Source organism: Ovis canadensis, chromosome 11, assembly GCF_042477335.2.
Source record: "Ovis canadensis isolate MfBH-ARS-UI-01 breed Bighorn chromosome 11, ARS-UI_OviCan_v2, whole genome shotgun sequence".
Classification (NCBI taxonomy): Eukaryota; Metazoa; Chordata; class Mammalia; order Artiodactyla; family Bovidae; genus Ovis; species Ovis canadensis.
This window is the reverse complement of record NC_091255.1, coordinates 38,940,016-38,955,109: the sequence shown is the minus strand read 5'-3', so window position 1 is coordinate 38,955,109 and position 15,094 is coordinate 38,940,016. Positions and strand designations below refer to the sequence as shown.

General features: G+C 44.2%; 1 protein-coding gene across 1 annotated transcript in view; it reads right to left on the bottom strand.

The window, feature by feature from the left end:
* Positions 1-15,094, bottom strand: part of DNAH9 (dynein axonemal heavy chain 9) — a 285,692-nt gene that overhangs the window by 128,419 nt on the left and 142,179 nt on the right. The window contains exons 39-40 of the mRNA XM_069603577.1: positions 3,953-4,118; positions 1,929-2,031 (exon numbers count right to left, since the gene is read on the bottom strand). Of these exons, the coding sequence (XP_069459678.1) occupies positions 1,929-2,031; positions 3,953-4,118 (269 nt within the window). The remainder of the gene's footprint in view (positions 1-1,928; positions 2,032-3,952; positions 4,119-15,094) is intronic.

Genomic DNA, 15,094 nt, shown 5'->3' with positions numbered 1-15,094 from the left:
TTGATACTGAGAATGCATGTGACCTTGGCAGGGTCATTCACCTCTCTGAAGTTCTCTCATTCTGAAGGCCAAGTTGAATTAGACTAACCCAATGATTCCATCTGGCTTGAAAAGCTTCTTTAAAAAGTGGTACAAATGAACTTATTTACAAAACAGAAATAAGAGTCACAGATGTAGAAAACAAACTCATGGTTACCAAGGGGGGAACAGGAGGGAGGTATAAATTGGAAGATTAGGACTGACATACACACACTCCAATACATAAAACAGATAATAAGAACCTACTGTATAGCACAGGGAAATATACTCAATACTCTGTAATGACCTATACGGGAAAAGAATTTTAAAAAGAGTGGATGTGTGTGTGTGTGTGTGTGTGCGTGTGAGTTCAGTTCAGTTCAGTTCAGTCCGACTCTTTGTGACCCCATGAATCACAGCACGCCAGGCCTCCCTGTCCATCACCATCTCCCAGAGTTCACTCAAACTCACGTTCATCGAGTCGGTGATACCATCCAGCCATCTCATCCTGGGTCGTCCCCTTCTCCTCCTGCCCCCTAATCCCTCCCAGCATTAGTCTTTCTCAATGAGTCAACTCTTCGCATGAGGTGGCCAAAGTACTGGAGTTTCAGCTTCAGCATCATTCCTTCCAAAGAACACCCAGGGTTGATCTCCTCTAGAATGGACTGGTTGGATCTCCTTGCAGTCCAAGGGACTCTCAAGAGTCTTCTCCAACACCACAGTTCAAAAGCATCAATTCTTCGGCGCTCAGCCTTCGTCACAGTCTAACTCTCACATCCATACATGACCACTGGAAAAACCATAGTCTTGACTAGACGGACCTTTGTTGGCAAAGTAATGTCGCTGCTTTTGAATATGCTATCTAGGTTGGTCATAACTTTTCTTCCAAGGAGTAAGTGTCTTTTAATTTCATGGCTGCAGTCACCATCTGCAGTGATTTTGGAGCCCAGAAAAATAAAGTCTGACACTGTTTCCACTGTTTCCCCATCTATTTGCCATGAAGTGATGGGACCAGATGCCACGATCTTCGTTTTCTGAATGTTGAGCTTTAAGCCAACTTTTTCACTCTCCACTTTCACTTTCATCAAGGGGCTTTTTAGCTCCTCTTCACTTTCTGCCATAAGGGTGGTGTCATCTGCATGTCTGAGGTTATTGATATTTCTCCTGGCAATCTTGATTCCAGCTTGTGCTTCTTCCAGTCCAGCGTTTCTCATGATGTACTCTGCGTATAAGTTAAATAAGCAGGGTGACAATATACAGCCTTGACATACTCCTTTTCCTATTTGGAACCAGTCTGTTGTTCCACGTCCAGTTCTAACTGTTGCTTCCTGACCTGCATATAGGTTTCTCAAGAGGCAGGTCAGGTGGTCTGGTATTCCCATCTCTTTCAGAATTTTCCACAGTTTATTGTGATCCACATAGTCAAAGGCTTTGGCATAGTCAATAAAGCAGAAATAGATGTTTTTCTGGAACTCTCTTGCTTTTTCCATGATCCAGCAGATGTTGGCAATTTGATCTCTGGTTCCTCTGCCTTTTCTAAAACCAGCTTGAACATCTGGAAGTTCACAGTTCACGTATTCCTGAAGCCTGGCTTGGAGAATTTTGAGCATTACTTTACTAGCGTGTAAGATGAGTGTATGATTGATTCACTTTGCTGTACAGCAGAAACTAACACAACACTGGAAATCAACTATGCTCCAACGGAAGTTAATTATAAAAAAAAGAAAACAAAAGCTTCAAGGGGCCTGGGTTGAGGTGTTTTTTGTCTCCCTGGAAACACAAGTCCACATCCTGTATGATTTACCATGTAAAGAGGCTGGGTGGGTGGAAAGCCATTATCCCATAGACACCAGTAACATCTGGTCTGGAAGGTGATGTTTAGGACTCCAAGGTCACAGTTCCCCACATACCTGCAGCCGGGGGTTGATGGTGAAGCTGCCCGAGGTGGGGTTCATACAGGAAACATACTGGACATTCATGACCTCCTTCAGGGACAGTTTGTTTCGATCATACCTGGAACAGTCAGAAGCCGCAGGTGAGAGATGAGTGAGGGCTCAGCCAGAGGAGCCTGTTGTGAAGGTGAGCTGGGATGTGCCCAATCACTCATGTGTTTGAGAGGTTAAAAAAAGACTAGACCCATTGGTGGAAATTGAGAAACTGAGAAGATAAAAGAGCTGAGGACAAATTCCTAAGGGATGCCATGTCTATGGAAGTAGAACAGGAAGAAGAGACCACAAAGATGGGCAAAGATGTAGGAGGAAGTCAAGGATGTGTGGTGTCCAGAAAGCCAGGATTTCCAGGAGGACAGAGCAGTCAGCCATATCAAGTGTGTATGGAAAAGAAGGGTGGAGACCCAGTGGGGTCTGCAGGATGTCACAGTAAAGATACAGCTGTTTGAGTAAGAATAGTAAAGCAGACAAAACAGAAACCTAGTCTCTGTGGCTGGAGGAGGGAGTGGGAGATGAGGAACTGGAAACTGGGGAGAGAATCTGGTAACACAGAGGGAGACAGAGCAGTAGTCAGAAAATGATGTTTTTGAACACAGCTTAGTTGGTAAAGAATCTGCCTGCAATGCAAGAGACTCCGGTTCTATTCCTGGGCCGGGCAGATCCACTGGAGAAGGGATAGGTTACCCTCTCCAGTATTCTTGCGCTTCCCTGGTGGCTCAGCTGGTAAAGAATCCACCTGCAATGAGGGAGACCTGGGTTCGATCCCTGGTTGGGAAGATCCCCTGGAGAAAGGAAAGGCTACTCACTCCAGTATTCTGGCCTGGAGAATTTCATGAACTGTATAGTCCATGGGGTTGCAAAGAGTCGGCCACGACTGAGCGACCTTCACTATCACTAGGTAAATTCATGCAAGTTTAAATATTGCCGTGAAGGAACTGATCAGGAGGGACTGACAGGTGAAGTGAGATTTCAGAGGCAAAAAGAGTGGACACAAAGATAGTGGTGGGTGGTTAAGCCTCAGGGGAGATGTGGTGGGGGGAGGCACAGAGAGGCAGCTACGTTGTATAGATGTGGAAGCTAGAGATGGAGGTAGTGGGTATGGTCATCTGCGGAGGCTGGGTGGCAAGCTTGGAGAGAGAGGAGAAGAATGAAGCGGGTATTTCTGGGGGCAGAAAGGTGACATACGAAGGCCATGCAGTAGAATTTCCAGGAAGGTCTTACTGGATGCAGTGTGAGGTAGGATGGTAAGCCAGAGTTGCCTCAAATCACTGACTTGGTTTTTGTTTGTTTGTTTGTTTCTGGTAAGTTTAGACCTTTTGCCATTAAAAACAATACACGTGCAGGAGATAACAATGGAGCCTGTGAGATGCTCTGAGACACAAAGGCTGACATAGAGAACAGACTTATGGGCATAGTGGGTGAAAGAGAGGGTGGGGCGAATTGAGAGAGCAGCACAGAAACATACCCATTGCCGTGTGGGAATTTGCTGTTATGACACAGGGAGCTCAAATCAGATGCTCTGTGACAACCTACAGGGGTATGATGGGGTGGGAGGTGGGAGGGGGGTTCAAGATGAAGGAGACATATGTATATCTATGGCTGATTCATGTTGATGTATGGCAGAAACCAACACAATATAGTAAAGCAATTATCCTCCAATTAAAAAAATTTTTAAGTTAATTAACTGATTTAAGGCATATGTTAGGCATTCTCATCAAAGGCCCTGCTCAATGTGATAGAACTCAGGTGTGGGTTGGGGGGTAAGGGAGTCCTGGTTAATCATGCTTTGGAAGCTTGAAGAAGGCAACTTTAGAGATAAATGGTAAAGAAAGGATAGGCATTTTCCCTTAAATAAGAGCTCAGTAGCTTTTCTGACCAGTGCCTTCTCTGGTGCCAGAGCTGAGCTCAGATATACAGCTCCAGCAGGACAAACCGGCTTTGGACCTGTCCCCTGCCCGGCCGAGTCCCTCCGTGTGCTCGCTTACCAGTGGCCATAGTCCAGGTGCTGCCTGAGGACTGTGTGAGGCTGCACAGTTCCATAGGCATCCACCTCGGGCATGTTCATGTCGTCAATGAAATAGATGAGCTTCTTATTGCCTGGGGGACCGTAGTTTCTGCCAGCTTTCTTTTCCAGAGGCTTCTCCAGGACAGCTGAGGAGAGAGCCAGTTAGTGAGGGAAGGAGCGTCAAAGCTCAGAGGCCAGTTCTAAGGCAGTCCAGTGTCAAGGATGAGCCACAGTGCAGTGTGCACGCGAGAGCTGCGTCCAGGGGCAGGCAGCTCCACAGGACCAGAGGGGAGGCAGGTGATGACCAGGCAGGGGTGGTGACAGCAGCGCCCAGGCCTCGGCCATCTGACTGTGCACGGTGTTGGGTTTGCACAGACATTTATGGTCTCACTGAAGCCTTAGAACAGTGCTGCAAGATTAGAACCATCACCCCTGTCACAGATGACGGAACTGAGACTCTGAAGAATGAATTAACTTGTCTAAGGTAGTGCCAGGGTACAGATCCAAATCAGTTAAACTTCAAGACCCATGTTCCTTCTACCACACGTGAGGCCCATGGCTTTCTTTGCAGGCTAAAAACAGAAGTCCCAAGGCCTAGTACTCTACCCTCAAGGAAATCTGCAAACAACCAGACCCTAGGTGGCACCTGTGTGGCCTCCTCTGGAAAAGGGCATGCAGGTCACTCCAGTATTCTTGCCTGGGAAACCCCATGGACAGAGGAGCCTGGGGGGCTACAGTCCATGGGGTCACAAAGAGTTGGACATGACTGAAGTGACTTAGCACACACGCACACACACACACACACACCCCTTCTCTACCTAAGACAGAGGAGGAGAGGATGGATGTGGTTCCCCTTCCACCCCTGGACAGTAAAGGAGGAAATCCTGGATATTTTGTCAACAGTGTTCTCAGTCCTGGGGTTTTCCCTGAGGGAGAGAAGAAACAATAGCCTCAGGGAATTTCCCAGAAGCCCCCAGTGTCATGGATGCACTGCCCCCTGCCTTGCGGTAGCAGAGCATCTCCGTGCCTTTCTAGAAACTAAGTACAGACTCTGTCCTGGAGCTGCATCTTCAATTATCCAGCCAGAGGGAAGGAATCAAAGAGTACATTTTCCCAGCCTGACAGAACTTGTTCAGAAAAAATCTAAGTAACAGGGTATATATATATATTTTTTTTTTCAATAAACCAATTAGATATTTATGTACTGCAAGAACCAATACTATTACAGCTAGAGGCTCTAAGAACCGTCTCATCCCTTTTCTTGAAAAACAAGTTTGTAAACAAGGAGGAAGTGTCAACAGACATATGAAGGTGACAGATAGAAAGACATGTTCCTTTAAGAAGCTTGAATATTCTAATTTTCTGGTCCTGAGTTAAATTAAGTGTTCCAAATAGGAATTAAATTTAAATTTAATTAGCATGCAATTAACATATACTATCGACCAATTAATCACCCAACACCTTCCTACCCCCCTTAAAACATAACAGCTATATACGAGATCTGTCAAAATGAAATATAATTAATGGGCTGCCAAGGACACGCTTTTGTGAACAATCCTTCTAATAGGAAATTCTCTCCTTAGGAAGACTTGTTTCTCCTCCTCCTGAAGCAATGATATTCAAATCAACTCCTGGAATTAAGCAGACCCTGTAATTTGGGTTGATTAAGCTTTTTATGCTACTTGAAGACTGTTGAGGAGAAAAGCATGTCAGTTAGCAAGAAGTGGGCTTGGAATACACCAGATTATCTCAAAAGGATGATTAAGAAAAGAGAGGCCTCCCCGGGAAAGACACACACACTGGATCCCTTCTTGGCTGACTTCTGCTCCAAGTCTTATCTAGAATGAAACAGTAGTGAGTTCTGCTTCCAGGCAGAACTGGAAGAACAGAAGTGGGTTTACATAAGACATCTGCTCCTTGGAAGGAAAGCTATGACAAATCTAGACAGTGTATTCAAAAGCAGAAACATGACTTTGCTTACAAAAGTCAGTATAGCCGAAGCTATGGTTTTTCCAGTATTGTATGGATGAGAGAGTTGGACCATAAAGAAGGCTGAGTGCGAAGAATTGATACTTTTGAATTGTGATGCTGGGGAAGACTCTTGAGAGTCCTTAGGACTGCAAGGTGATCAAACCAGTCAATCCTAAAGGAAATCAATCCTGAATATTCATTGGAAGGACTGATGCTGAAGCTGAAGTTCAATCCTTTGGTCACCTGATGGAAAGAGCTGACTCACGGAAAAGACTGTGATGCTGGGAAAGATTGAAGGCAGGAGGAGAAGGGGGTGACAGAGGATGAGATGGTTGGATGGCATCAGTGACTCCATGGACATGAGTTTGAATAAGCTCCAAGAGATGGTGAAGGACAGGGAAGCCTGGCCTGCTGCAGTCCATGGGGTCGCAAAGAGTCCGACACAACTGAGCGGCTGAACAACAACACTGCTACCATCTTCGTCCAGACTCTCACGGCTGGTGTCCACGACATCCTGCCAAATGATCTTCCTGCTCTTGCCCTTAGATTCGTGCTCTATGTTCTCAAGACAGCAGGCAGAGGTATCCTTGTAAGATGTAAATCAGACTGTGCCAGTCCCATGCTTAAAACCCCCAGTGGCGTCCCATCTCGCTTGGAGCAAAAGCCTGTCTGGCTACCGGGGCAAACCCCCATGTCGGTTTTCCTGTCCCACTGCTCCTGCCTTCACTCCCTCTGCTCCCGCCATCCTGTTTCTGACTCACGAGTCACCCACGGCCATGGCGTCTTTGCTCTGGCTGCGTCCTCTGTCTGCAATCTCTTCTCCTAAATGCCAGAAGTTTGCTCCCTCACTTACACCAGGCATTTACTTACTCAAGTGCCATCTTCTTAGGAAGCCCTTCCCTAGCACTTGAGCCCAAATAAAAGCCCCCCCCCCCACCTCTTATGCCTGGCCCCGACTTCGTTTTCCTCTATTAACACTTATTACCACTTAATATCCTGTATATCTTACTTATTCATCTTGTTTATTATTTCAGTCCCTCCACATTATAAACTCCCAAAGGCCAGGAATCTTTCTCTGTTTTCCTCATTGTCATAACCCCAGCCCCTAGGATATTATTTATCACAGAGGAAGGTATTCAAAAACGGATTAAAGAATGAATGAATACATGACTTAATATGATAACAAACTCCATGAATAGGCAAAGAAAGGTTTATCATACCCTCTTTGTAACTAAAGAAACAGAGGCTGACACAGGCTAAATGTGGTGCTGGAATTAGAACCCAAGGCTCTTGATACTGATCCCGATGCTTCTTTCACATGGCTGGGGAAGACAGACCTTGTGAGCCCTTCTCACTCATCCCAGGATTCCTCCAGGCTCTGAGCACCAGAGCCCTGCAGTCATTCATTTGCTGGGCATCACTAGGGACCTGGGTCTGCACGGACGACGTAACACGCACCGTATCACTGAACCTTCAGAGCAGCCCTAGCATGCATCATTATCACCTCTAAAACATCTCTCAACAAAAGAGAAAACTGAGCTTTAGGGAAATAAAGGGGCTTTATTCAAGGTCATCCAGCTACTGAAGACAAAGTCAGGATTCCAACTCAGGTCTGCCTGACTATGGCAACTTATGTACCCACCATAGCACACTGCTTCTGAAACGTTACTATGATCTGGCTCCTGTCCTTCAGAAATCCCTAGTTTAGTTAACATGCTGCCAGACCATGTTTTTTGACAGAGATCCTTAATAATCAATCATGTCTTCACTTTGCATTGGCCTGATTTGTGTTTCTGTGTTTGAACTCTTTTTCCTTAGTATTATCCAAATTCTCACATGTTAAGACATTTTAGTTATATTGTAAGGGCTCCTCACTTGTTCTTTCAAAAAATAACATGTTTTGCATAATTATAAAATAATACATACTCATTATACAAAGATTGGAAAGCATAGAGAATCATAATGATGAAAATGAAAATTGCCCATAATTCTATCACCTAGCAGTAAGCCTAACTTTCAATATTTTGGTTTATTTCACTCTAGTGTATTTGCTCTGTTAGATTTTTTTCCTTTACCAAATAGGAATTATATTGTATATTCTGCCTGTGTATGTTGTTTTTCATTTCATATATTATAAACCTTTTTATGTGATAATACCTAGCCTACTAGAACATGGTTTTTAATTGCTGCATTGCATTCCATAATTTGGAGGTGCTAAAATTTACGGGATGATTTCCCTATAGTCTTAAATGTGTTGTTTTCAATTTCTTTATGTTTTGAATCCCCATTCGAAGTAGAGCATCTTGCCTACTAGATGGTAAGTCTTTGATGATTTAATTCTGTGTCATCTCCTTTTGGACTTCCCTGGTGCCTCAGCTGGTAAAGAATTCACTTGCAATGTGGGAGACCCCGTTGATTCCTGGGCTGGGAAGATCCCCTGGAGAAGGGCTAGGCTACCCATTTCAGCAGCCTATCCATTCTTGTGCTTCTCTGGTGGCTCAGATGTTAAAAGAATCTGCCTGCAATGCAGGAGACCTGAGTTCGATCCCTGGGTTGGGAAGATCCCCTGGAGAAGGGCATGGCAACCCACTCCAGTATTCTTGCTTGGAGAATCCCCATGGACAGAAGAGCCTGTCTACAGTCCATGGCAGGCTACAGTCCATGACAGGCTACAGTCCACGGGACTGCAAAGAGTTGGACATGACTGAGCCATTAAGCACAGTGCAGCATCTCCTTTTTGGAAGATATTCAGGCAAGTGCTGAAAGCTATCTGTGTGATAATGTAATGCTCCTTTGAGGTCAAGAGTTTGATCAGATCTTTCAAAGTCTCATCCAGCTTTAAACTTTTTAATGAACACGTGATGGGTTTGTTTTACACAAGGACTCAGACACCCGAGCTCCCATCTAATTAGTGTAATTACACACTCAAATATTTGTTGAGCTAATACTTCAAGTCACAGTTGGATGTCAGGAGAATTCGGAACTGTGATGAGCATTGCTTTGGCTCACTCCCATTGCACTGCAAATACAAGTCCATCGATGCCGTGACCCAGTTCTTTACTCCTCTTTTTCCCTTTCTAAACTGTCCTGTCGGTGGGTCATTGCAAATTCCTTTAGTTCTCAAAAATCACTTATATTTCCAAAATGAATGAGAAAAGACTTAAGCTATTTAAATAGACATAAAACAGACCAATTGAAAAAGATTAAAAGTGATTTCAAACTATATAGTAGAAGAAACTTATTTGAGCCACTAATCATGGGTGATATAGTTACTGTAATGAAATAAGAATAGTTACATTGTCCTTTATGAACTGGCTCTTTGAAAGCTTAGAACTCAATCTGTGTATAATTACAGTAGCCATGCCATTCCAGATCACTGATATAAACCCATTTCTACTTTTGTAGGAAAACAAATTTTAGGCACTCAGTTCTAAAAGGCATGTATCCAGGAAACTTATAAAAGGTGTATTGGGCTGAAAAGTGGTCATGGTCTTCAACCTAGATTTTTACAGGAGGTTTTTTTTTTTTTTAATTTATCTTTGATCATCCTAACCTTCAACAACATCCAAGAGTGGATCATTAGATGATAACCCAATGAAGGGAAAGGAAGCAGTGGCCCTGGGTCTGTGGTGTTTAGAGCAGCTGGAGGGACACAGATCTGCCTCCTCAGCCCAGATGCCAGGGTTATTAACCTGCTATTGGTGCAGCTGCTGGCAAGTGGTCAGGTGAAGCCTGAGAGTGTCACTGAACAACGGAAGGGCCTCTTCTACTTATTGTCAAAGGCAGAGACACCCATGTGCTCCAGATATTAGACAAGTGGAAGCAAAGTTGGCATTCTCTTATGGAAATGTAGATGCACAACTTATCAAAGTGGATGGATAGGCAGCTCAATGAAATAAGACAGCTTGGCTATTAAATCACTATGCAACTTTGAGGGAGGTCACGTAAGACCTCTAAGCCTCATTTTCTCATTTTGTAAAAATAGAGACTGTCATCAGATCCCTGATGGACATCATTTCCATCTTCCTTCTCCTTAGTTATGTTCCAGCTAGAAACTGGCCATGTGACACAATTTTGAACAGACACATAAATCTGTGGGATTCCTGGAGTGCTACTGTTTCCTGACCAGGGCACGAACTCTTTCCTTTATCTTTTTTTTTTTTTTTTCTATTTGGAATGTGGATGTGATGGCTGGAGCAGCAGAGACTCTGCTATCCTGAAGTAGCGTCTAAGAGAATAATAGATATTATAGCCTCAATAGCATTGAACCATTGATTCAGCATTAGCAACTACCTACCTCAAGACTTCTTGTTGCATGAAAAAACTCTGTGTCATTATCAGATTTTCTCCTTGTTGTTGTTCAGTTGTTCAGTCACGTTTGACTGTTTGCAACCACATGGACTGCAGCACACAGGTGGCCAAAGGATTGGCGCTTCAGCCTCAGCATCAGTCCTTTCAGTGAGTATTCAGGGTTGATTTCCTTTAGGTAGGATTGACTGATTTGATCTCCTGGCAGTCCAAGAGACTCTCAAGAGTCTTCCCCAGGACAAGATGAAAGCATCAGTTCTTGGGCACTCAGCCTTCTTTATGGTCCAACTCTCATATCCACATGACTACTGGAAAAAGCATAGTTTTGACTATACGGACCATTGTAGATAGACTGATGTCTCTGCTTTTTAATACGCTGTCTGCTGCTTGCAGTCAAAAGCATTACTGATAACACAGGGGCTTGGCATAGTAAAAACTTCAAATAAAGCTGTGCTATCCACACTGATAAGCAGTGTGAATGCCTTGAAACACAAGCCCTGTTTGCATTTGAAGGAGTTTTGAATCTGTTTAGAAAAGTACTCAATGGAGACCCCAGAGCTGGAAGCGATAAGAGAGGAAAGATGCAGGGAATATCAAGCAGCTGCCTTTTCTATAAAAGAACATCTGATTTGAGAAAAATGGCATCCAATGGACTAGCAGGATGAGTGAGCTGTAAAACACTCCTCTGGAGACCTCAGTGAATTGACCTGCTGGGTGAAGTTATTGCCCGTTTGTAAGCTGGAACATTTTTTTCAAAAACATTATTTTTGCTTTAGCATAGCTTATGCTAAACGTCTTTTTTTTTTTTTCAAGCAAAAGGGGCTTGCTCATGCTCCTTTTGTTTTGGCAGTTGGGGCTCAGGGATTTTTGTATCGTATTTATAACTTAAATTTGAGAAGGATTTTAATATTGTTAGAATAACAGCTTCCATTTACTGAGCACTTATTGTACGCTAGGAATCATTCTGAGTGTTTTACATATTTTGTCTTGCTATTCAGGAATGAAAAGAATGAACTGTCGTACCCTCAACAACATGGGTAAATCTCAAAATCAAGCTGAGTGAAAGGAGCCAGAAAAAAAAAAGAGGGCTATTATATGACAATTCCATTATATAAAATTCTAGAAATTGCAAACTAACCTGTAGTGACAGAAACAGATCAGTGGTTGCCTTAGACACAGAGAGGGGATTGGGGGGCGCGTGGTTGGGAGGGAGGGAGGGATTACCAGGGAGGTGAGGGACTCTCAAAGCGGTGAGTGTGTACATTATTTCAAGCATAGAGATGGTTTCATGGTGGGTAAATATTTAAAAACTTATCGGATCGTGTGCTTTAATGCATACCATGTATCATATGCCAATTATAACTAAAAAAATATTTTATAAATGGAAAATGTTGAAAAATTATGTTGCATTTTAGTAGGAGAATGGGTAAATGAGCTGTGATTTAGTCACACAAGGGAATTCTATGCAGCAGTGAAAACCAGTGAAGAAGCACTCCACATGCATTAAAACAGACAAGGATGAGAAAAGCAAGTTACCAACGGAAGTTATAATATGACACATACTTAAAATTTAAATACACACAACAACATCGTGTATTTCATGGCTACATACATATATCGAAAGGGTAACTTGGGAATGATGGCACATCAGCTATAGTGGTCCTAGTCTGGTTTCCAAGGGCATGATGGGGGAAGGGCTGGGGGGTGGTGTGTTAGCTGTACTTAAAATGCTAAGATCCATAGCAAGACGACAGAAATGTTAACATCTGTGAAGTCTGGGTGGTGGGTACATGGGCATCTGTTATACTCTTGTCTGTACTTTTCCGAATGCTCGAAATATTTCATAATTTTAAAAACGTTTAAGTCATTCTCCATCCCCACTCTTAGCATCCAGTTCCCCTTGCCAAGGGCAACTGCTGTTGCTTGCGTGTCCCTCCGGAGATACTCTTAGGAAGTATAAGCACAGATGTGTGAGTGTATATGTATGCAAAGTTTTATATGTCTCTTTTTAAACAAGACATAATTTGGAGCATACTATACACACTGTTCTGTATCGTGCTTTTCTCACTCGACAAAGATTTTGGAAATGGAGCCAGCTTAACTCATACAGAATGTCCTCATTCTTTGTAATAACGCCTGGCATTCTATCATATGGATAACCAGGCTATTTCCTGTCTTTGCCATCATTACATTCATTACCTTATAAACACTCATTCTGCACATCTGTCTGGGTTTATACTGTCTGCCTTCTAAAGCAGACTGTACCACATCACATTCAACATAATTCCATAGGGTCTTAACCACAAACCGCAGTAAAAATGCTGGGCTTCAGAAAGAGTGATGGAGGGCAACCGTGGAGGTCCAGTGGTTAAGATTCTGTGCTTACACTGCAGAGGGCATGGGTTCAATCTCTGATCAGAGAATTAAGATCCTGCATGCCGCATGGCCAAAACCAGAACAGAGACATGGACTCCTGCTGTGGGGGCACAATTTGCTTCTTGTCTGATGTCAGAGCAGCCGCCCTGTGGGTTCCTGCATCTCCTTTTTACATTTTCTATTTCCTCTTGGATACCAGCTTTCTTGTTCCAACTTTTATAACTGCTAAGCATCCTTCCTCTTGCCGTTTTGTTACTTCTGAAATGTTTTCAGCTAAGAAGCCAAATGAACAAACTTGTTTGGACTGTGACTAAAGTGATGGATGGGAATTTTCAAGTAAGGGAATCTGGCATTTTTCAGAATCAAGGATATGAAGCTCCTCTCTTTTTTTCTTGGCAATGAATGTTTATTCTCTAGTCAAAGTACTTTTTACATCGTAAAATCATTACAATAGTATTCTAGAAAATAATCTTTCCAGACTCAAATAGTGTCACTAGTGGTAAGAGTAGTAAATATCAAATATTTATTTCAATTTCCAAAGCGTTTTATTTTCAGGGGAGGAGGTATAGCCTAGTGGTTAAGGGCACAGGCTCTGAAGTCAGACTCTCTGGATTCAAACCCTGGTTCCACCACTCACTGTGTAGCCTCAAGGAGCTTATGTAACTTCCCTGCGCCTTGGTTTTCTCATCTACGACATGCGGGTGATAAAAGGACTTACTTCACAGGTCTGCACAATATTAAATGATTTGGGGACTTCCCTGGTGATCCAGTGGCTCAGACTCCAGAGGGTGGGGCGGGGCTGTTCCGGTGTGAGGAGTGAGAGGGGGGTTTCTCTCCAGCCTGGCTACTACCCTCCTCTTGTGGGGAGACTGGCTTCAGTGCTTCTTCAAAAGGAGGCTGCTTCTAGGGTCAGCGTGAGGAGTGTTTCTAAACAAAAGGAGACTAGACAATCAAGGTCAAGAAAGTGGCTGGGGTCGGGGAGGCAGATGCAGTGACCCTTGGGATCCCTGAGGGCCCCCGTCTGCTCGGGAGCCCAGCACTGAATGCCCTGTGAAACGCACACTCCACGTGCTCAGCAGGCTGGAACTGCCACACCAGCCTTGTGGCACCATGGTGACCTTAGGCAGCCACGTGCTTGAACCCGAGCCTCAGTTACCCCACGTGTAAGGTGTGAGGGGTGCATGAAATGACCTCTAGAGACCCTTCTGGTGCCAGGAGTCTGTAAGCCCGTGGAAATCTTTCAGTAGGTTTTCTGTTTTCTTTGTCATCAAGGCACTGACCTGCTCTGTGTGGAACTCCTGCCCTGGAGGAGTTCAGCAGCCAGGGAAGCACTCGGGATGAAGAATGGGAAAGGGGGGGGGAGAGGGACAGACACGAGAGGGGACAGGCAAGAGAGGAGTGGGAGGGGAGTCAGCTGGGGAGGTGCCTGACCTCCGTTTCAGCTCAGAGTGGAGGAGGTCAGGTCCCCCGCTCCACGCCCCCTGGGCTCTTTATGTGAGCAGCTCCTTGCAGGAAATCGCCCTCAGCAGGAAGCCCCTTTCTTGTCACTTTAGTGAAGCTATAGTGTAACTAGCCTGGAGCACTACAGTCCATGGGGTCACAAAGAGTTGGATATGATGAGCAACTCACACACACATACTGTAACTCACTTTTTAAACCAGGCACCCCCATGCTCTACTTGCCCTTGACCTGAGCACTCCTTTCAAATCCTTTCATCACGCAATACCTGGACTAACTTGTCAGTTCTTCCCATAGATCAAAGAAGTAGAAATGGCAAATAAGCAATTAATAGATCGATTGCTCTTTGGAAGAAAAGCTATGACCAACTCAGCATATTAAAAAGCAGAGACATTACTTTGCCGATAAAGGTCCATATTGTCAAAGCTATGGTTTTTCCAGTAGTCAGGTACAGATGTGAGAATTGGACCATAAAGAGAGCTGAGTGCCGAAAATTGATGCTTTTGAACTGCGGTGTTGGAGAAGACTCTTGAGAGCCCCTTGGACTGCAATATCAAACCAGTCAATTTTAAAGGAAATCTACCCTGAATATTAATTGGAAGGACTGATGCTGAGGCTGAACCTCCAATACTTTGGCCAAAGGATGTGAAGAACTGGCTCATTGGAAAAGACCCTGATGCTGGGAAAGATTGAAGGCAGGAGGAGAAGGGGACAACAGAAGATGAGATGGTGGGATGGCATCACTGACTCGATGGACATGAGTTTGAGCAAAGTCCGGGAGTTGGTGAAGGACAGGGAAGCCTGGCGTGCAGAGTCAGACACGACTGAGAGACTGAACTGAACCGAATTAACAGATGATCAGACCTCTCCCAAGATTCCTCTTCAGTCATCTTGCAAATAAATCAAACTGTATGAACAAGATGACGTTTAGAGCAGCGGTCCTCAACCTTTTTGGCACCAGGAACCGGTTTCCTGGAAGACGATTTTTCCACAGACTGAGGGGTGGGGG